Source organism: Procambarus clarkii, chromosome 64 (assembly GCF_040958095.1).
Source record: "Procambarus clarkii isolate CNS0578487 chromosome 64, FALCON_Pclarkii_2.0, whole genome shotgun sequence".
Classification (NCBI taxonomy): domain Eukaryota; kingdom Metazoa; phylum Arthropoda; class Malacostraca; order Decapoda; family Cambaridae; genus Procambarus; species Procambarus clarkii.
The window spans coordinates 13,403,960-13,428,772 of NC_091213.1; the positions used below are offsets into that span (position 1 = coordinate 13,403,960).

At 39.6% G+C, this 24,813-nt stretch overlaps 1 protein-coding gene across 6 annotated transcripts in view; it reads right to left on the minus strand.

Annotated features, from left to right (window-relative positions):
• LOC123769002 (anoctamin-4) overlaps positions 1-24,813 on the minus strand; it is a 72,294-nt gene that overhangs the window by 9,364 nt on the left and 38,117 nt on the right. For 5 of the 6 annotated variants that reach the window (XM_069309193.1, XM_069309190.1, XM_069309192.1 and 2 more), the window contains 7 exons: positions 20,226-20,362; positions 10,519-10,619; positions 8,933-8,950; positions 4,519-4,628; positions 2,444-2,649; positions 1,526-1,698; positions 99-316 (listed from right to left, as the gene is read on the minus strand). In XM_069309193.1, coding sequence (XP_069165294.1) covers positions 99-316; positions 1,526-1,698; positions 2,444-2,649; positions 4,519-4,628; positions 8,933-8,950; positions 10,519-10,619; positions 20,226-20,362 — 963 coding nt within the window. The remainder of the gene's footprint in view (positions 1-98; positions 317-1,525; positions 1,699-2,443; positions 2,650-4,518; positions 4,629-8,932; positions 8,951-10,518; positions 10,620-20,225; positions 20,363-24,813) is intronic. The other variant, XM_045759934.2, reaches the window with a different exon arrangement.

Consider the following 24,813-nt stretch of genomic DNA (forward strand, 5'->3'; position numbering starts at 1 on the left):
CACCCCCTTGCCCAGAAGATGGGTATGAGGTCAACAAATCACCTACAGCATAGGTATGTAATGCATAACAAACTAAACATTCAAATCCTCCGACTCACCAAAAGAAGAACAAGGGAATTCGCCGCCACAAGGCGAGTGATCTGGCTCCACAACGGCAAGTAGGGTTCGGGTTTATTTGTGACGGGGTTTATCCTAGTGGTAGTGACCTTCTCCTCGTACTCTGGTCGGAGTTCCTCCTCCTCCTCGTACCCGTCCATGTCCCACTGCCACTGGATCACCGCTTGCTTCCGTTTCCATAATTCCAGGAACATGGTAGCTGGAAAATAAAAGAAAAGAAAACGTAACCATATCGAAGAGGAGGGTAGAAATAGCCTAAGCTACTCTATCCCTTTGAGATGTATTTTATTGTCTCAGTAAACGTACTTGAACTTGTTCTTGAACCATATCAGAAACTTTATTCAACATGGTTGTACATTTATAAATAGGAAAACGTACATACAAATTAGACTGCATTAATTTCACAAGAATGTCGCAATAAGAGCACAAGAGGACGTAGACTATTGTGCTAGTTTAGTTCATTTATTATGCACCCCATACCCATCTTGTGGGCGGTAGTGGAAAGGGTTACAGAGGCACATAATGGGCTCAGGGACTGAACTCCACAATTCATTTAGCTAAGCAAGTTACAATCTTGATGAGCTAGTTACAAAATTCAATATAAGTCATCACATCAACAATGGGTTCGAGATCGACCTCAAGTAGCTACAAGATGAAGATGACATTTCTACAATTAAAGCCTTTTCTCACACCAGTGCTTCTCTGTCTCACTTCTCAGTTCTTGGTGTTCTCTTAGGTAATAATCTACATTGTATAACTAACATGAAAGAACAAATGAGATAGCAAGGATGGGAGGGATAGTTCTATATTGGTATTGTTAAGTCAGGTCATGTCAAGATTGATGAATTTTAGATATTCAAGATATGCATGCTGATGAATAGACTATAAATCTTCAATCATTCTAAAAATGATATTAAGTACTCGGGGAGACGTTTTCATTGATATATATCACGTTACTGTGATTATTATTATTATTATTATTAGTATATTCAAATTTAACACACCGTAGATATTTAGAAATAAGATGCTCATATTTCTGATTAGTAGGTTACGTATCTTAAGCAATTTTAAGCTCCTATGCATGTTTAACGGATCATATAGCTTATGCAATTATAAGATTGTACTCCACGAAGAATTCGACAAAATTAATTTGTGTATAAAAGTTAAATGAAACACCTAAGACCGTCCGTAGTTATGGGTATCTATGAACTTCTCCTTAAAACGACAATTCGATACAAAAGTAAAAACTCTCAAGACAATCACAAGGACACGAGTATCCAGGAACCGGGAGCCATTCCTTCACCCCCGTCCCATCCCAAATCCTTATCCTGACCCTTTCCAAATGCTACATAGTCGTAATGGCTTATGCTTTCTCATAACTCCAAGCCTGCTCCAGGAGCCAGCTTACCCCAAAAGGACATGGCTATAGAGAAGAAGACTGTGATGGGGTTGTCGAAGAGGAAGGTGATCCGGGAGTTGAGGCAGGAGTCCCCAAGCTGCCAAAAATCACACAGCTTGTCACAGAGCGGACACATTATGAGGGACCCGGTCTTGTTGGCCTGGCGATTACATATCTCCTCACTGTGGGGAGATATACAAATGTAATGGTTAAAGTATTATTATGTAAGAGGTGATTTATGCAGTACAGGTAGATAGTATATAGATTATGGTGCAGGTAGAGAGTATATAGAATTTGGCACAAGTAATTAGGCTATTAAATTACAAATGCAGCCAAACTGGCAAGTCTATGGTATGCTTTGTAGCTCAAATATATGAAAATGATAGACTGAAGAATGGTCACAATCGACTTGAGAATGGTCCAGGACGGACCGAAACGTCGTCGTCCCTTCACCTTCTAGTGTGTGGTCTGGTCAACATAATTTAGCCACGTTATTGTGACTCATCGCCTGCACATGATAAACTGAATTAAAGTAATTACACTTTGAGAGAACCAGTGTTGTGTCCTGTCTCATGTCTTTGTGGCATTAATGGTGCAGTTAACGTTAGGTGTGGCCAGTAACTGGATGGGGTGACAACACCCAGCCTGTTCCGTCCCAGGCTGGGTGACCTTGATAAACCAAAATCCTCGACAATAATAGACTAAACACCGAAAAATGAATATTATTTACAAATAGAATTTAAAAAATCAAAACCCCTTCCCCTTAGATTTCACTCAAAAGAAATACTAAATATTTAATTAAAATTTAGTAAATAATAAGTATATGTAATAGTTCAATGGCTTAATCTCACGAGAAAAAGATTCAAATATAACCTAATGCACAGTAAAACAGACTGCAGGTGCTGTTGCAACTTGAGACACGCTGACCTGGGTTTGTTGAAGTCCGAGAACATGAAGAAGATGCCGCAAGTGAAGGTGATGACCCCCAGGATGGAGGCTGGTACCAACATCTCCGTGTAGAACCCCAGCCAAGCGAAGTATAGAGCCATCTTATCCCCGAAGTACCGACGAACGACATGCAGCGGCTGCTTCTTGTACCACTTGCCAAACCGCGCCCACTCAAGGTACAGCAGCTGAGGGCCACCGATAGTTATCGTAAAATTAAAGTTCATTTAAATTTAAAAGTGCTGTAAAGCTCCATTGTAGCTTATGTAGAAGCCTAACAATCTTTCTAACTGCAAACGAGGCGTCACAATAACGTGGCTGAAATATGTCGACGAAACCACACACTAGAAAGAGAAGGGACAACGACGTTTTGGTCCGTCCTGGATCATTCTAATGTCGATTGTGAGAATGGTCCAGGAGGGACCAAAACGTCGTCGTCCCTTCACTTTCTAGTGTGTGGTTTGGTCAACAACCTACCTAACCAGTATTTAAAGCTGTTTAAATATATATAATTTAATTATACATATTACCAGTAGTAATATGTACAATTAAGAATAATCCCACTCTTGTTTCACAAATTTTTATATTTCTTTTAACATGATAAAAATTTTAAATTTCATGACAATTTAATAACCATTCCTAGACTAATTATAAAACTGTTAAAATAAATATAAAAATCGGTGAAAAAAGATTGGAATTATTCTCGAGATATTGCAACATTTTGGTAGAAAAAAATATTATGTACAAATTGATAGTCTCGAGAAAAAAGGCATCTCACTTCGATGTCTGTACAAGACATCGAAGTGGACACGTAACACGCATGACCGACCAAAACATCGAAGTGGACACGTAACACGCATGACCGACCAAAACATCGAAGTGGACACGTAACTCGCATGACCGACCAAAACATCGAAGTGGACACGTAACTCGCATGATCAACCAAAACATCGAAGTGGACACGTAACACGCATGACCGACCAAAACATCGAAGTGGACACGTAACACGCATGACCGACCAAAACATCGAAGTGGACACGTAACACGCATGACCGACCAAAACATCGAAGTGGACACGTAACACGCATGACCGACCAAAACATCGAAGTGGACACGTAACTCGCATGACCGACCAAAACATCGAAGTGGACACGTAACTCGCATGATCAACCAAAACATCGAAGTGGACACGTAACACGCATGACCGACCAAAACATCGAAGTGGACACGTAACACGCATGACCGACCAAAACATCGAAGTGGACACGTAACACGCATGACCGACCAAAACATCGAAGTGGACACGTAACACGCATGACCGACCAAAACATCGAAGTGGACACGTAACTCGCATGACCGACCAAAACATCGAAGTGGACACGTAACTCGCATGATCAACCAAAACATCGAAGTGGACACGTAACACGCATGACCGACCAAAACATCGAAGTGGACACGTAACTCGCATGACCGACCAAAACATCGAAGTGGACACGTAACTCGCATGATCAACCAAAACATCGAAGTGGACACGTAACACGCATGACCGACCAAAACATCGAAGTGGACACGTAACACGCATGACCGACCAAAACATCGAAGTGGACACGTAACACGCATGACCGACCAAAACATCGAAGTGGACACGTAACACGCATGACCGACCACAACATCGAAGTGGACACGTAACTCGCATGACCGACCAAAACATCGAAGTGGACACGTAACTCGCATGATCAACCAAAACATCGAAGTGGACACGTAACACGCATGACCGACCAAAACATCGAAGTGGACACGTAACACGCATGACCGACCAAAACATCGAAGTGGACACGTAACACGCATGACCGACCAAAACATCGAAGTGGACACGTAACACGCATGACCGACCAAAACATCGAAGTGGACACGTAACACGCATGACCGACCAAAACATCGAAGTGGACACGTAACTCGCATGATCAACCAAAACATCGAAGTTGGTCTTTAACTCTCATGCCCGTACTCCTTAACTCGCATGCCCGTACTCTGCAACAAATAAAGGGGAGACTCACCCGGCGGTCGCACATGGTGCCATCTGGGTTGTCCTTGTCGTAGCGGCCGTCGTGAAGGGGGAAGGCGGCGACGTAGGTGTTGCGGGACAGCAGTCTGGAGATGCCCACACCTGACGGAAGGCGTCCAACGTGGAGGTAACAGTCATACTTTTTACAAGAATCTGTATTAAACCTTAAAGCTGCTTTCCGTACCTTAATATATCGCATTACTGCCAAATATGAGGATATTTGCATTCTTGGAACGGATACGAGTTATTAATTATAGTAAAATGTAACTATTATGAGAAAATAGCCCACAAAATATGTATATATAATATTATATAATTAGGTATAATATATATATATATATATATATATATATATATATATATATATATATATATATATATATATATATATATATATATATATATATATAAATGATTTTTTACAACAATCTTTATTTTAAATTATTATTCAAATATTACTGTATAACTTGTATGACATTTAAATACACCGAAAAATCAGAGAGAATTTAGGTATAACCATAAATTTCAAAATGCTTAATAATATATATTTTACATTTATGTATATCTTTGTATATCTTTACAATAATAATAAAAGTTAACATTAAACTAAATTACGAATTCAGTCTCTCACGAGTAACTCTGACCAAGCACGAAGTGACCAACCTACACTACCATAAGAAATCTTAAACATCTAAAATGATCGATATAAAAAGTGATCTTAGTGAAGATATATGACTGTATATACAGAATGCCAGTGTGATCACGTCACATGCAACTCTTCTCACAGATTTGATTTAATATTTCATCAACCAAACGACTGTATGAGAGAGAAAATATACAGTTATTCACATCCCATGCAGTTATTGAGATATTTTGTCTCGTGAATTCTATATAAAACAGCAATATGGACAATATATATATATATATATATATATATATATATATATATATATATATATATATATATATATATATATATATATATATATATATATGTGAGCATTCATATCACATGCAAGTCAAAATATAAAATCATTCTTTTATAAAGATGCATTAATTGAGAATGCAATTTAGGTGTACCATTTAAAACATATCAACAGGAAAACTCTCATAAATGAGGCAAATATATCAATATTTTGCTCCTGTTATTTCGGATCCAATTATTAAAATGCGTCACCGATGCATCTATGTAATGTATGGGTTTTGATGACTGCATTTGTACATATTGCGATTCATGGATATTTTTTATTGGCCTTTTCCAAGTTCTGAACATTTTGGCCTATGAAGTGGCTGTTCTACATTACCAGCATAAATTCTAGTTTGGTCTATGACCCTTCAGAGGATTCGAACCCAGGTCGTCTCTCCACCAACAGCACCGGTACCATGATCACTGTGCCAGCGATCGTCTATAAGTGTCGCTTGGTCTTGAAACTTGTACAGACAAGTTTCACGAACAAACAACACCAGATGTCATAGAGTTAATACTAATAATTAATGTAATTTATAAGAATGTGTACACATAGAACATATGAGGAAGGGACAGTTGTAAGGACAAGAATTTCACATACAAATGGAGCCGCAAATATGCAAAGCGTTTCTGGCCAAACCTAGAATAATTCTGATAAAAGAATTACTTAAAGGTATAAAGGGGGTAAATATTTAATACTAAAAGAGAAGTAAATTAACGTAGTCGAGAACGACCAAGAAACATTCATAATTATATCATAACAAAATATATATACACTATAGAGGTGATAATGAGGACATGCATTGATTAATACATTATAGACTCTGTAATTCTTGCTCCAGTACAGTATTTTTTTAACATTAATAACAATAGGAAATTACAAAGGTTGAAATACAAATGCATTATGCCACAGGAAGCACATTAAACAACAGTGACATGACAATGTTGAAGACAAAATGGCATGACTAAAGTACTGTTGAATAATTTAGAGTTGTGGAGCTTTCGCAGCCTAATTAATAAGTGAACTCTCAGTTACTCTTGACATGAGCAGGGCTTATTATTATAACAAATTTTGTTATCATTTATCTGTCAGTTAATGTCACTTTCAAGGTTTTATTAAAAAAATAAGTACCTATTAATTTTAAGAAGTCTTCAAAAACATAAGTCTTTTTAATCATAAGTAATTTGCTTAGGAGAATTATTATTTTTTTATCGGAGTGTATTTCCTTTATGTATACTTCAACACAACCGCTCATGAAGTGATGACATACTCAGTATGCTTATTTTTAAAATTTACACCAGTATGTGCAAGAAATTATTATGTCGCATATTTGTCGAATATTCTATAATTTCTTATAAATGGAATATGTCAGGTAATGTGGTTTAGGAAAAATCGAAAACCCACAAACTGAAAAATTTGTTTTTGTTCGTTCTTCGTTTAGTGAAGTGGTTAAAAACGTTAGTTACTTTCAGTAAAGTTACTTTCTGTTAAAATAGTTATTTTTAGCTATACTAAAGTTACTTTCATTAGAAAAAACTCGCTCAATTTAAAATGTCACTTTCAGCTAAGAAAGTTATTTTTTAAGTTACTTTCAATAAAAAAGTACTTTAAATAAAAAAATCATTGCTAGTTAAGCTAGTTACTTAGGTAAAGCAATATAATCAGGAAAGTTGCCAGTACTTTCGAAATTACGTACGAATATAGATCCTGTAGCACAGTGGTCTACATCCTTGACTTACAATCGAGGAACCCGGGTTTAGTTCCCGGACAGAGCGAAAATTATTGGGCAGGTTCCTACCGCCTAACGCCTCTGTTCACCTAGCAGTAAAATAGGTACCCTGGAGTTAGAAAACTATTGTGGGTAGCACCCTCTAGAGGGTCAGCAGCAGTTGGATATAGTGGTTACCTGGTTGATACCTGGTTGATGGGGTTCTGGGAGTTCGTCTACTCCCCAAGCCCGGCCCGAGGCCAGGCTCGACTTGTGAGAGTTTGGTCCACCAGGCTGTTGCTTGGAGCGGCCCGCAGGCCCACATACCCACCACAGCCCGGTTGGTCCGGCACTCCTTGGAGGAATAAATCTAGTTTCCTCTTGAAAATGTCCACGGTTGTTCCGGCAATATTTCTTATGCTTGCTGGGAGGACGTTGAACAACCGCGGACCTCTGATCCGCGGGGCTCAATAAGCCCTGAGTGGGGGCTCAATAAGCCCTGAGTGGGGGCTCAATAAGCCTCGCTACAGGCTTGCTGTCCCGCAACAATGGGAATTATACTCATTATTGTTATTTTTCGATAAATCCAAATTCAAGCTGAATGGCGTCATCAACATATATTAATCACATCAACATATACTCAATCACTCTAATCCCAGCAAAACTTTACCTCTATTAAACTTGACTAAACATTTCATTAATTTTAGGTAAACTGACCTTGTTAATTTTAGGTATACTAACCTTATTATTTTTGAGTAAACTAAGGTTATTCATATAAAATTGACTTTAATAAAGTTAGCCAAACAAGATGAATCATGAATCACGTAAATGCAATTTAAAGTTTTCCTGCAATTAGGGGAACTGATACGAATGTTGATACACAAAACAATATGCTTGTCTTATATATATATATATATATATATATATATATATATATATATATATATATATATATATATATATATATATATTATAAATTGCAGTATACTACAGCATATTTACTGCAGTATACTGTATGCTCAGTTAAATACTGAAGATTTACAATAATATATTGTAAGATCAGTGAAGGAATATAACTCTTGCAGCAATATAATGTAAGATTAGTGTAAGATTTCAAACATCATGCACATATCAGAAAAAAAATTGCATTACACAGGACTAAAAAAATGCCTGAGAATTCCAGAAAAGCCATAGAGAGACTCCAGAGCTAATTGATAAGAAAAACAAATTTGATATGTGTTCACAATTTCACATTATCAACATTAAATACCTTTTGGACACTGAGATACTGAAGTTAATACACTGAATGATACTGAAATTATTTTTAGATATAAATTTAGCTCTGAAATGGTTTCATGACAGACTGAACTTTGAGGTAAAAAGTGACAGGTATATGTCAGGTTAACGATCCAACCATTCCTCTCTCAACCATTATGTGGTTACGGTACTTTACTGTTACCAACGTACCAAATGCAACGTGCTATAAAGTAGCGGCTCACAAAAAGACGCGCTTTCTGTGCACTGATTGGTTACATTAAGTAGGTTGATTGGGTTGTGGCAAATCAAGAGGTCGAACAATCAGAGAGACTTAAAACAAAAAGTGTAATTATAAAGTAACATTCAGAGAGAGACATAAGAAAGTGTCGGTGTTAAGTAACATAGCAAGAAGATTCAAGAAACGTTCATAAGTGTATTTTATAAACGCAAAACATGCAGGTCTCAATACCTACTCCGTCGCCTGATAATATCTGCAACAAACACAATGGCAGAGTTAATGTTTCATATTGTCACTCCTTGAAAACCTTAGATTATGTCAATGTTTGGGAGAAACGTTTGCACCGTTCAGGAATGCGAGAGTCATATAAAATTGACTCACGTGTCAAATAGGGTCATTTCTAATAAGGAAATTTCAAATAGATTCATGCCAAGTAAGTCCGTGTCAAATAGTCATGTCAAACAGGGATCTTAATTAATATATAGTTTCAATTCTAAAATGATACATTAAAATTATATAATATAGTTTACCTATACAATTTTGCCGTCAAACTATTATACTATACTATACCACCTTAAAAAACTGACAAAGATAGTGGGATATGTAGGAATATATTATGTGTACATATATATATAATATATAAATATATATATAAATATATATATATATATATATATATATATATATATATATATATATATATATATATATATATATATAATATATAAATATATATATAAATATGCACACACTGAGAAGTGTGTTCAATTTATAAGTGAACATTCATCGAGAGTTTACGTTAAATGGTTGTTTTGTTTGGACTATGTTTAGGGGAGAAAATATTCCCTCTGGCTGGTCAGTAATGTTGTGTGGTGGCAGAGGTTGGTAACTCATCAGTTTAACACAAAACTAAACATTTGAAACTAACCCAACTATAAAAGGTATAAACATTTATGAATAAAACATTTTAATTTCAATTATTTCACATTTCTCAACATGTCCTTGTCAAGTTGTGAGAAACGCAAGATCAGTGTGAATAAATAGTACCTGGAAGGGATATGAGACAAACTAACAGGAGAAGGAACAATTCACTTGGATCATGGCGGATCGAACGCTGTTCCTGTAAGAGGCCGGGACATCGCTCTACCGACCAGTGGACGGACATTTTCCTACGTGCATATTCACACACACAACAGCACACATCATTAACTTGTTATGGGATTTACGTGAGGAAAAAGTAGGTGCCAACAAATCAGGAAATTGATAATAGCAAGCTTAACTAATCCTCGGTCATCTGATAAGGTTATAAATACATGGATTATGAAGTAGCAATTTGTGGAGATAACATCGTTACTGATTTGATAACACGTGATTAGTGGCATGCAACGTTCATTTATTGCCAGTGATCTCTTATCATTCAGATCAACATTCTAATTCATATTTGTTGATCAATATGAAATATTTGCACATAATTTGTTCTAAATCATCTCTTATCTCTCATATTGAATTGGATGTTGAGAATTTGAAAATTATTCCTGTTATTATCAATATTTTTCTTGTGCAGCATAGGCTGAGCAAAAGGCACAGGAACCTAATGGTTATATTCTGAGGACAAGGAAGATAAGTAGGCCTATATAGCATAGCAATAACACAATGAAAAACCTCACTCGTGATAATGTTATTTCCCTCAACCTTTGGTCTTAAGATGTCTTAAGATGTAACACGTGATGAAATTTCCATCATTCCTGTATTTCCATTCATTCCGTTCTAAAGATGTATTAATATACGAAAGTATTTAAGGAATCATACCCAGCTACTCACCTTGTTCAGAATCATTGTACCGGACTCTCAACAGGATCTCCCAGACTATCTCACTCCTCTGGGAGGGGGTGAAGAAAGACTCCCGGTCCTTGATAATAAACCTGTGGAGTACAGGTCCTGAACATTATACACACACACAAGCAACTGTTGATTGACAGTTGAGAGGCGGGACCAAAGAGCCAGAGCTCAACCCCAGCAAGCACAACTAGGTAAGTACACACATACACACACATCATTACACAGTGTGTGTGTGTGTGTGTAAGTCCGTAGTGTGGTTTATTGTGGGTGTAGTGTATTGGTAGTGTGGTGTAACTATATTGTAGTGGTAGTTTGGTACACTGGCAGCGTATTGTAATGTATAGGTATTGTATTGTGGTAGCACTGTGGTGTACTAATAATACACTGTGGTAGTAGTGTGTACTGGTCGTGTACTGTGGTCGGGGTGTATATATACACAAGAAATACAGTTCTCAATACTTACAATGATATTCCTGACACAAGCTACGTCATACATTCAATCGATTGTATAATACATTCCACTGACTCCGCGTATTGTAAATAATTAACCAGCATCGACTGCGAGAATACAGCAGCTGCCGATGTATTCGTGCAGTCAACTCATCGTATGGATACAGTATACATCTCGTAGCGATCAGAACAGGTTGTCTGTCAGTATTCACAGAGCCCCTAAGTGTGCGAAATATGGGTACCTCATATCTCGAGGGTCTTACGTGTCCACTTACGAGATATGGGATACCTCTTACGTGTCCACTTACGAGATATGGGGTACCGCTTACGTGTCCACTTACGAGATATTAATACTTCTTATCTCTATCATGGCGCCTCAGACAGTATTTACTAAACAGCTTACGAGCTCCATAGTGCTAGGTTAACAGTGTTATGGACCACTTCGTAGCACTCTGCAGCTCGTAAACTGGTAAGTAAATCTACGTCTATAAGAATATTTGTCTACTCGAGGGTGGAGGTCAGACGCTTGCGGCTAGGTTCATTAAACTTTGCAGGATTACTATTGAGGTCGTTGGGAGTGTCATAAGGCGGTTGGGGGGCAATCCAGCGCCCGTAGGAAGAGGGTCACGGCCCCAATGACCCTTTTTTTCACGAAGTCTGTGAATGTGAAATGTTCAGCTCCGAGTCCATAGAGTTTAGAGTTTAAATAGTGAATTCAGATTTTGAATTCAAAACATGTTCGGATGGCAGATTTGCTCTGGGCGGAACCTTTTGGTTATATTGACGGAGGAAGGGAGTGTGCAGACAAGGAGAGAAGAGACGGAGGAAGTGCGTGTGTGGACAGGAAGGGAGGAGATGGGGAGTGTATGCGGAATGGGGTATGGAAAAGGTTTGTGGGAGTGTGTAGGGATGGTGTGGAGGGGTGAATGAGAGGGTGTGTAGGTGGGAGATGGTGAGGGAGTGTGGTCGGGGAATGGTGAGAAGATGTTGACAGTGATGAAGAACGTGAGTATTAAAGAGTGTGACAGTGATGTGGGGTCACAGAACAGTTACAGCCCCACTCTTGTGCCAGGTAAGTCCACTACGGGATCACCATAGCCCGTGCTACTCGGAAATTTGTTCCCAGTAGCTGAATCTTAAACAACAACATGTGGGGAGGGGTGCGTGTGTAGAGAGACACGGAGGGTGTGTTCATAGGATGGAGACCTGGGCACCATATCTCCTCGGTCTCCACCGGGTTCCCATTTCCGTACCAAATAAGCCGTCACGAGCGAGGAAAGATGTACAGGTTTCGTAAATGAATACGTAAATGGTTGATGATTCCTGTACCTGCCTACCAATCTGGTGTAGCGGTGGCTGGACACGTCCATCCACCGTTGGACTTGTCCACAGGACATATAGTATCTAATCTAATTAGATACATTAGATAAAACATACGATACAAATATCAATTCCAATAAAATATATATTTTTAACCCTAGCTAAAAATCAACATATAAAGGTCTATTTCTTTTAAAATTAAAGAATGATTTTCTACCGTCATTTACCTAAATAAAATTTGTTTTAAAAAATCTATGAACTAGATAAAAAGAGGTTATCACATATCATAAATATACATCACTTTATAACTTAAATCTTAATTCTTATGAAAGTAACAGAACAAAATATCAATTAAAATGATGAAACCAAAAATTGTTCTCTATGTTAGCGTGACAGAACTAAGAATACACTTGATAAGCGCTGTTCAGCGAGCTGTAATTTACAAAAGCTTGCACTTATAAATTAATGTTAAAGTGTTGCTATTATACACCCCATTGCCTGTGTCCTAGTGGCCTCCCCACTACCTGTGCTCTCATGTTTACACAGTGACGTCACCAGGACAAAAAAAATGCATTACGTAAAGCGCCAAAGATGGCGTCCGAATAGCATATTCCCGAACGGCGGTCACGATACACCTGAATTATTCGAACACGAATTATCCGAACATGCGTTCCAGCTCTACTGAATATGCAAACAATCATATTTCTTGATGGACACGGTTGCTATTATGAATGATATGATTTATGTACACTCACAAACATACCAGTGCGATGGTTGGTGATGGTGTGGCATACTTAATATCAAAACTCTTGATTGCATTGTTGTATTATACAGGAGATAGAGTAATAAATTATCATATATTATGTATTTACACGTGATGGGTTGGCTTATGTACAGTAGGCGGAGAAAATGTTTCAAGGACTGATATGTACATTGTGTGGAGGGTGAGATATGCGGATAGTGTTATTGTGTGTGAAAGTGTTAGAGGAGTTAACGTGCGAGAGAGTTAGAGAGAGAGAGACAGAGATACAAGGAGAGAGAGAGAGAGAGAGAGAGAGAGAGAGAGAGAGAGAGAGAGAGAGAGAGAGAGAGAGAGAGAGAGAATCAGACAGAGAGGGCGAATAGTAAGTTTATCGAAAATGTGAATTGAAGCAGAAAGTACATAGAAGTGTAAAAGTTATGGAAGCTGAGTACAGCTCCTTCCCCCGACAAAATACATTATGGGAGAAGGTTTTATAGTAATCGCCGTAGATGACGTACATAGAGAAGCCGGAACGAGAAAATGAAGAAAACTGTGGTGAAAAGGAAGAAGAAAATTAAATAAAGATAAAACGAGACAAAAAGTGAAAAATGAACCCTTTGAGACAGCATTATAATTACACCCATTAAAAATCAAAGTCACTCAACACAAATATTCCTGAAGATTTAAGTGTGCTGTTGCCCAGTGATATAATGGACGTAACCTCAAGGCCATGGACGTATTTTTCGGCTGAGAAATGTATGCATAAAGGCGTTGACCAGACCACACACTAGAAGGTGAAGAGACGACGACGTTTCGGTCCGTCCTGGACCATTCTCAAGTCGATACATTCTCAAGTATCGACTTGAGAATGGTCCAGGACGGACCGAAACGTCGTCGTCCCTTCAGCTTCTAGTGTGTGGTCTGGTCAACATACTTTAGCCACGTTATTGTGACTCATCGCCTGCATATGCATAAAGGCCTTTAAAAGGGCTCTAGGTGAGAGTAAGGAATCTGAGAGAAGGCAAGAGGTGTGTGGGTTGGGCATGTGAGAGACACCAGGTGTGGGAATGGTATGCTGAATGCGACAGATGTGGACATGATATATATAGGAGGCGCCAGGTGTAAGGAGGCAATATGGGATGCGAGAACTTTAGCAAACATATATACTTGCCAATCGGGCTCTCTCCCTGTCCGACCTCTGTGTTAAATAACAGAAGAACACAATGAAATATATAAATAATCATCAAATGTTATTCTTTTCCACTTACATAATAGCTTAACCATTAGGGAACTTACTAACGGTGGTCTTTCAAGGAACAAAGACAAATTTAAGATTGGAAATAAAATCAAAATACTTACCTAAAAAAATCCACATTTTAAATTCTTAGTGCACAGCTTTACTATCCTAATGTGACATATTTCTTTCTCGTCATAACCAAATTTAGCAAAATATTTTAATATTTAAAGAAAAGCCCCATCTGCCCTTCGTCGTAATGCACAAGATTCTATGCTAAAAAACTAGCTCTGTATTATACCCAGTTGGCTGACAAGCAAATAACATAATTTGATAATACTGATTGATTATACTGGAGTTACTTATCTAGGTCATCTTGATACTCGGGGCTGAAGGCCAGGTAGCATGGAGTCGTCGTTTGGTACAAGGCCTCGACCTAGGGCCAAGATTCATCAAGCATTTACGCAATTATATACGAAGCCTGTACATCTTTCTTTAATAGTCGTGGCTTTGTTTGCATTTATTAAGCAGTTGATGAGGTTCAAAACCTCACAACTCAAGGTTGTTATTGTTATAAAGAACTTCGTAGTGCTTCGGAGCTCATAAATTGTTTAATTAATGTAAAAAAAATCAGGCATGATTGAGGAAAGATGAACAGGTTTCGTAAATGACTGCGTAAGTGTTTGGTGAATGCCAGCCATAGACGCTACCTTCAATGATGCGTGAAACCTCGCTGGAACACTGCTTCAAGATGTTTATAGAATCTTGACGAAGCTGAGGTCCTTAAAAATGTGATCTTCAAGCTACCTACATTCTGGCAACCTCTCCTCTCCCCCTTCAACATGTTATTCCTGCATGCGTCCTCACCCTGACTGCCCTCACCATGAATGTCCTCACCCTGAATGTCCTCACCATGAATGTCCTCACCCTGAATGTCCTCACCCTGAATGCCCTCACCCTGAATGTCCTCACCCTGCATACCTATGCTTAATCCCCACTCCCTCTCCTACCCCACAACTCTTCAAACAAGCTGATTAATCATCAGCTCATCACTTGGGCAAGTATGATAAGACCTCTAGCGGCTCTCAAGAGCTTCACCTAGTCGTTACACTATACGCATCATACTCATACGTTAGAATAACGCGTGAACTTTATAAAACAACAACGAAAATCAAAGACACGGGGGGAAATGACGTATTTATAGACTACAAGTGCATCTGAACCGTACGTTTAAGAGACTGTGTAGGTTCGTAGACTCTTTAGTGAGCTTGAAGTGTATACACTGTGACACCGGGTTGTACAGATACTCGCACTTATACAGCTCCGATTTTTGTTTACTTCTCTAAAAGATGTTTCAAGTAGCAGAAGTGGACATTTTTGCCCATTTGTCAACCCAAAATATACGCTAACGTGTATTTAACATACACCCCCAAAGGTACAATTTAGAGACTAACAAAATAAGAAAAGATCACCGAGAACAATAGTTGCCCGCGCGCCAGACGATAGTTAATACAACTTCGACTCAATACGATACTCTATAAACATAGATTACACAACCTGTCCTCACACTTAATAATCTCGATAGGTTAGACGGGTTGGTTAGTTTCGAACGCTTCTGGTTAGGCAAAATCGCTTCAAATTTGGCGCTTATGGCGATCCCAAAAGCGCACTGCACCAAAACCGTCGTCATCCCATAATGCAAGAGTAAAGGGGCGGTGATACGGAACCCTGATATAAGCTTACAGTGTTGACACGCCATCTGTGGGGGGTCTGGCTAGGCAAATACGCCATTTGTGGAGTCTGGGTAGGCAAACACGCCATTTGTGGGGTCTGGCTAGGCAAACACGCCATTTGTGGGGTCTGGGTAGGCAAACACGCCATCTGTGTGGGTCTGACTAGGCAAATACGCCATCTGTGTGGGTCTGGGTAGGCAAACACACCATCTGTGGGGTGTGGCTAGGCAAACACGCTATCTTTGAGGGCCTGGCTGAGAAAGGAACACCAGCTGAGGCCTCTGGCAGATACACACACCACCTGTGGGATCTGTGGCACACATAATAACGCACGGATAAGCAATCCAATAAACGCCGTACATCACTCCGCATAATACAACTTCACGGTTTAAATCACTTAATCAATAGCAGAAGCATTTCGTTTCGTCAATTACCTAAAAAAAAATTCGTCCCTTAGAGCAGCCTATCCATCAGCAAGATGGACTATTTCGAGAATTTTGAGACGAAATTTGTTGTTTTGGTTTTCTAGTAGAAAACTATCGAGTGACTGGTAAATAATTCAGTATTAGAGACCACCATTTCCCCTCTGGCTTAGTACACAGCATAATTTGATCTTCGGGTAGAGCATTTGTCAACGACTCGACGAGCAATTCAAAGGCGTTGATGGATATGTTTGGCAAATGAAGAATTCATGATAAATGGCCAGGGAATTGTTGCACGAAGGTCAGGCTTGGTGTCTCGAGAGGCTCGGCCTTGTGCAACAGTAGAGCTAAAAGGTTATTTTCATGTTGTTACGAAGTTGTTATGTTGTGTGTGTTTGAGGGATGTGTGCAACACAAGAACAACACTCCCCAAACAATACCAACACTCTTATAACAATAACTCCACCCTCCAAACAATACCTACACCCTTCATTCAACCTTCACAAGCTCCACTCTTCATATAATATCTACACTCTGCAAACACCTAAACTCTCCATACAACACCTCCACTCTCCACCCAACACCTCCACTCTCCACCCACACCTCCACTCTCCACCCAACACCTCCACTCTCCACCCACACCTTCACTCACCACCCAACACCTCTCTAAACAACAACAGGCTAGACATCACCAACACTCCCCCAAACAACGGCAGCAAAGGTCCTCAGAGCACAGCTCCTACATCTCGAGCAGTTCTCTACTAATCTAAATTCTTGTATACCTTCAGAAAGTCGTTGGACGGATCGGTTCACCCAACCTTGCCTCTTAACTTGAGTCATTAGCCTCCCGCTGCCAAGTTGCTGAACTTCCCCAACTATTATCCCAACTTCCATGCCCCCCCCTCCCTGCACCCTGGACCTTGCGAGGGATTTACAACCCCCGGATGACCAACAATCACGTAATACTGTGGCTTCAGATTCTTTTAGTCACTGCGTCTGTATCGTAGCCGGGAACTGAACACTTTATTGCCTTATATTCATATTTTACACTCTACGCTCCTCCTGTAATATTTCTCTGTCTTCCTGCAATACAGAGAGAGAGAGAGAGAGAGATCGTTGTCTCTTCGTACAGAGATCTCTCTGTGTACGACAGAGAGAGAGAGAGAGAGCGCTATCATGGAAGGCAGTGTGTGGATCTTAGACTTATATTCTCCTAAACTTAAGAAAAGTAAATACCTTTCCAGTGGTGTTTTAATTAATTCGTAGTAAAAAAAAAAATCCCAATTGCATAATTGTTTAATAGCAGTGAGGAATTAAGGTTTAAATTCATTACTGAATAAATGTATACAAAAGAGCGTTGATAAAAGCTGATACGCTTACCCAAGACAATTATTCTAATGTGTTTTATGAAGTGTTATATTTTTCAAGCAGCAATTATTCTGATGATGATTTGAGGCACTTAATCATTTAATAATAATTGGAATACCAATTATTCCCCATGTCGAGTTAATATGTGGGCCGAATGTATGGATGCATATTATATATATATATGTATGTATGTATATATATGTCGTACCTAGTAGCCAGAACGCACTTCTCAGCCTACTATGCAAGGCCCGATTTGCCTAATAAGCCAAGTTTTCCTGAATTAATATATTTTCTCAATTTTTTTTCTTATGAAATGATAAGGCTACCCATTTCATTATGTATGAGGTCAATTTTGTGTTATTGTAGTTAAAATTAACGTAGATATATGACCGAACCTAACCAACCCTACCTAACCTAACCTAACCTATCCTATCTTTATAGGTTAGGTTGGGTTATGTAGCCGAAAAAGGTAGGTTAGGTTAGGTAGGTAGGTTAGGTAATCGAAAAAACATTAATTCATAAAAACTTGGCTTATTAGGCAAATCGGGCCTTGCATAGTAGGCTGAGAAGTGCGTTCTGGCTACTAGGTACGACATATATATATATAATATATATATGTTACATTGCCTCGATTTTTTGGTTATTTTATTTAATTATTTGTTCAGGTCGTAGCGTTTTGTTAATCATCTCTACATTAATTGTTAACCTCTCCACCAATCATTCATCTCTCTCTCCCCCAATCATTCATCTGTCTCTCCCCCAATCATTCATCTGTCTCTCCCCCAATCATTCATCTCTCTCTCCACCAATCATTCATCTCCACACCAATCATTCATCTCTCTCTCCACCAATCATTCATCTCTCCACCAATCATTCATCTCTCTCTCTCCACCAATCATTCATCTTCACCTAAGAGTTCGTTCGTCTCCATGCAACAATGGCACACCTTCATTCTACATCACTACGGCACATTTTCCACTGAATATTTCAGGAAAGTCGACCGTGTCTGTGTACGAGGGGAGAATGGAGAATTCTGTTGTTATCCCTGTATATTGGCGGTTATCCATGGATATCCGCGGGTATCCATGGATATCCGCTGTTATTTGTGAATATTCGCAGGTATTTATGGATATTCGCGGGTATTTATGAATATCCTCGGTATATCTATGTGTATTCAAGAGTATCCATGTGTATTCGCAGATATCCGTGGATACCTGCAAATATACCGGTGGGGTCAATCGTAAGTATCTGTGGATATCCGCGCGAAGCCATGTGAATCCGTGGGTATCCATTTATATCCACAGGTATCCTTATATATATATTCACAGGTATCTATGTATAACTGCAGATATCAGTGGATATTGGCTGGGATGTATGTGTGTTCGAGGGTAACTATGTGTATCCGCAGAGATACAGGTATATCTATGGATATTCATGTATATCCGCGAGTATCCAAGGATATCCGCAGGTACACCAAAAAGGATCAGAAAACGGTAGGTGTGAGGGAGATGGGGGATGTTAGGGAGGACAGAAATGTTTAGGGGAAGAGGAAAGATGTGAAGAAAGGCGGAAAGGGAGTATGTAATAAGGGAAAGGAAAGGAAGGGAGGCAAAGGAAGGGAAGGGAAGGGAAGGGAAGGGAAGGGAAGGGAAGGGAAGGGCAGGGCAGGGAAGGGAAGGGAAGGGAAGGGAAGGGAAGGCGTGTCTGGTGAGGACGGGTCACCTCCGCCGGTGAATAAGTTATATGGTAATAAAAGCAGCATAATGTCGAAGGTTACGTGAACATTCCTACACACGCACACGAACGCACACGCGCACACACACACAGATCCTCGCAGCTGAGTGGCCAGCGCTCAGGAGTCATAAGGGCCCCTGGTTCGATTCTCGGTTGATGGCAGAGTTTTCTTTCCTCCCGATGCTTCTTTTCAGCGAGCAGTAAATAGGTACCTGGGAGTTAGACAGCTGCTCCGGACTGCATCCTGGGGATGTGTGTGTGTGTGTGTGTGTGTGTGTGTGTGTTACAGAGAAATATATATATTTAGGACATCGCCACACATAATGAAATTATCCCAGACTATCACCTCACACTAGGACGAAACACCGAACGTGAACACAAGAGGCATAACTCTCATTTTTTATTGAATCATGGAATTATTCCCATAGTGCTTAAATACCTTCTTAAACTCCAAATCCGTCCCCCTTTCACCACACACATTAAACTGACGCTAACCAACAGCCTCACAGACGAGGAGTCACAATAAAGTGGCTGAAATTTGTTGACCAAACCACACACTAGAAAGTCACGATCGACTTGAGAATGGTCCAGGACGGACCAAAACGTCGTCGTCCCTTCACTTTCTAGTGTGTGGTCTGGTCAACCACATAGCTCCATGGAACACAACAACAGGGTCGAATACTTACTGGTCGACTCTGGATCTGGAGAACCCCGTCGAGAAGTACGTCGGCTCGTGTGGTATGAGGCGCTCGTCGTACTGAAAGGGATCTTTGATGCCCATCCAAGAAAAGAACCCCAAATTGGATTTATCCACATTATCCTTCTACAGGAGACCACCCCGCCGAAGGAGGAGAAGGAAGACCAATTCGACGCACCGCAAGGCCCACACACACACACACACAGAGGAGGCAGAAGGGGTGGATAGCAGTGAGGACCCAGCAGGAAGCAGACAACCACACGTTTAAGGCAGCAGGGAGCGATGCAGTAGATGGTGGTGGTGCGTCCATGGTCGATGGCAGCACAGGAGGAGTTGCAAGAGACATAAAGCATTAATAGACTGCATAAGGCAAGTCTCGTACATGTCGTAGCCAGTCTCGTACATGCCGAGTCAAATCTCATACACATCGAGGGGAAATTATGACGTGAGGAATTTAAGAAATGGACAGAAAACGAGGCAGAAGGCTTGGGTAGGAGGTATCGACAAGCCATTGCTTCTGTGGCCGAAGCTTATGACAGAATACGGAATAAGTTGTGTCGAGTACAATTAATGAAGTTATCATTAGCGTCAATGAAGTTAGCATCACTCAACGTGTCATCAATACAGGGCAATGGGATCATTAACAACAGACTATTAACACATGAAAAGTTATCATTTGCTAGACGGGACGAGGAGGTATATGTCTAGAAGATCCGGTTAGAAACATTCTCCAACACCGTAATACCATCAATTAATCCATTTCTTTAAGTTTTTAAATTATGTATTTACATCAAAAGTTTTTCCTTCAAAGCAATGTATTCCTGTTGGATTTATGGGCCATTATGTTCCAAAGATATTGACAGTTTTGTTTAAATATAGATGTTTAACAACAGTTTTAACAATACATAATGTATGGATTTATGAGCCAATGTGGTCCCGAAGTTTTGACAATGTATCATAATAAAATATTATTTTTATTTAACAAAGACCAGAGGTCACACGAGGTCACAAAAGGTCACAAAAGGTCACAAAAGGTCACAAAAGGGGCCCTATAAAAACCTCAAGCTTAAAATAATCCGCACAAGACAAAAATCCGAAGGTCAATTTTAATTCTGAATAAAAAAACATCCAAAAGAAATTATTAACACCAAATAAAACATCGAAAAATCATTATTAAATCTGAATAAAACATCCACAATTCATAATTAACAACCAATTAATCAAGAATATCCCACATACATGGACGCATGAAATGTACATATATTCCAAAAACACACACACAGACACATACATATAGATCATCAAAATCACATGCTGTCATGCGCAGGAGAAGAATACTCACCTTGACACATTTACTTACTCATCAACGCCTTCATTCACTTACTCATCAATGCCTTCAGCTCTCACCGGTCAATAAGACAATCAGGATAACACTGAAAAAAATAAGATTAAGCCTCCGGGGACGACACTATTTACACCCAGGGAGCAAAAACCTGCTTGAGTAATGCAGATCAACATTGGATCAACGTCGGATCAATTTAAGATCAACGTTGAGTTGATGAATCATTGTTACAGCAACATTGTAAGCCACGACAGGATGGTCTAAGCTAGACCGGAGTTTGTAAAAGATTTCACATCATTCTATGCAGGCGATTAGTCACAATAACGTGGCTAAAGTAAATTGACCAGACCACACACTAGAAGGTGAAGGGACGACGACGTTTCTGTCCGTCTTGGACCATTCTCAAGTCGATCGACTTGAGAATGGTCCAGGACGGACCGAAACGTCGTCGTCCCTTCACCTTCTAGTGTGTGTGGTCTGGCCAATTCACATCATTCTACCTACAAAAAATATAGCGTAAGAGAATTATTCCAGCGTAGATCTTCTACAACACACTACTACATAGAACTTCTACGACACTACATTGTAAAGCTTCTTTAACGCACTACAGCGCAGATCTACGACGCGCAACAGCGTACAGTTTCTACAACAAAATGATTGAGACATCAGAGGTACCAACAGTAGCTTGAATAAGTAATGGTAATGTCTTCTTACAGATATAACATCAACTTACATTTCAACGTCTAATCTTTATTAGATTAGACGTCGAGATGTAAATCTCGTCCTAATCACACACTCAGACCTTGACAAAGCACTCAGGAGAGTGCGAAAGACTTTGTGTAAATTCTTTACATGTTACTTTAGCTGTTACTTTCCCTTTATTTCTGTTGTTTTTCCGCGTACAGTACAAGGTAATCTTGAATGTAATCCTGAGCTCCGAGGTAATTTTCTTGCTACTTGCTAGTCTCAGCCTTATTGTAATCATTGTTGTCCTCGCTATTTGTGTATTTAAATATTACTAGCATTTTCGTCATTACTAGGAGCGCTTGTCCTTCTTGCTATGACGACTTGTGCAAATACCAACAGGCTCGTTGCTCCACTCATAGTCGTACAGTGAATCCATTTATTGACCAATATTGCGTGTATAAACTCAAATATCATCGTTTTTCGAACTCCCGAACTCACTCCCCCATAACAAGCTTATTAGAGGCGCTGCTTCAGGTATGTAATGACACGGAATGTTTACAGATTCGTGTGTTTGCCTGACTACGTGTATGTGTGTTTGCAGGTTCCATGTCTGTTTGTATGTCTGTATGTTTGTATTTGCATGTCTAAATGCATGTGTGTGTGTATTTTGGATACAATTATCTGAATATTTACTTCTGTCAGCCCATATACATGTGTTTTGCTTGTGTCAACAAACATATTTGAGTGGGATAGCTTTTTCTTTCCCTAATTCACTGCGATAATCTGAAACTCAGTTTACACATTGCAAATAACGTAACAATAGGAAGGTGCAGAAGGGCCTACTGACCTATACGAAGCGGCTCCTATTTATACCCCACAGAAATCCATTCATATACATGTCTAACCTACGCTTGAAACAACCTTGTGAACCCATGGCGATTATGTTACTTTATACAATACTTCAATAACTGTTTCTCCTTCCCATCTCTGTTACCTCTCCCGGCAATTTAATTCCCATCTTGATCTTCTCCATCCATCCCTACGTCTCTGGGAGTCACGCTCTCTTCCTTTAATACACTCTGACCTCACTTGATGACCTTCTACACACCTTCCCACACTCGAGACTTGTCAGGACGACCCCAGACACTTTGCTGGGAGACCTTAGACCACCAGCGGGTCGTACGTGCAGCTGGGGCAAGTGTTATGAGCAGACATTCTGGGATCCGAAAGTTGGCGAACTTTCAGATCTCAAAATGGCATCATTCTGGCCAGGATGATGCCAGAGGAAACTCTGATAGAGGTCCGTAGCGAGTCTGACGGGTGTCAGAATCTTCTAAAAACCGTCACTTCTACCTCACCCGTCCCTTCTACTACACCCGTCCCTTTCACCACACCCGTCGCTTTCTTCCACACTGCCACCCTTCCAGATAACCTCATCTTTACACAGATGAGGATTCCACAGAGGATTACACAGATTCCACCAACCCCTCCCAACCACCAACATTGCTGTCTCCTGTATGTCACTTCCACTTCCCTTATAAACAGAACAAACTCTCGACATTATATACATAACTCCAAGAATATGATGTGATATCATTTAGCTCGTAACAATGTATTTACAAGGTTTTAAAAAGCGGTAAATAATCGTACAATATATGCAAAGTGAGTAAATAATTGAAGAAGAATTACTTTTGGAAAAATATATATACACATATCAACATATTTACATATATATAAACATATAATATATATGATATAATATATATTATATATATTTCATTCACTTGGGTACTAGGAGCGTCGATTCTCTGACTCCCAAAGCGAGAGACACACTACAAAGCCATCTTCCACACCTACTAAGTTGCATAAATGGGTTACAGGTGTTGTTATAAAGTAGAAAGTGCTCCTCTTTACACTGGGCAGTTTGAAGAGGGAATAATACATCTAGTTCGTGCATTCAGAGACTCGTCGTGTGGACGCAGGTGGATATAAATGGTTACGTGTGGATACAGGTGGATACGGGTGGGTATTTACATGATAAAATGAACTATTAGGTGGGTAGTGGAGCACTTTAGCAAAGTGAAAACTGGAAGTGTTAAGTGAATGCATTTCAGGCGAAGTTTGGTGAAGAGAAATATATAATGGTGACATGGTGGAGGTTATGGTGATTGGGACTGGTGACACGGTTATGGTGACTGGTGGTGAATATAGTGACTAAGGACGGTGAACCTCGGGAAGTCAGAGTGAAACAGAGGCTAAGACAACCATTCTGGACGAACATGTAGACTGAGGATAATGATAATGAAGGTGATGAAATGATGAAAATGCTACTATCATGGACGATGAGTGACAATAACGTGGCTGAAGATATGATGACCAATCCACCCATCAGAAAATAGAGAAACAACAATGTTTCGGTTCGTTCCGGACCATTAATAAATCAAGTGACATCGCACACGACATAATAATAGACATAAACGAAGCAAAAAGGCCTCGTTTCTCCATTTCCTGATGTATGGTTTGGTCATTTCACAATCGTGCCTCGTGA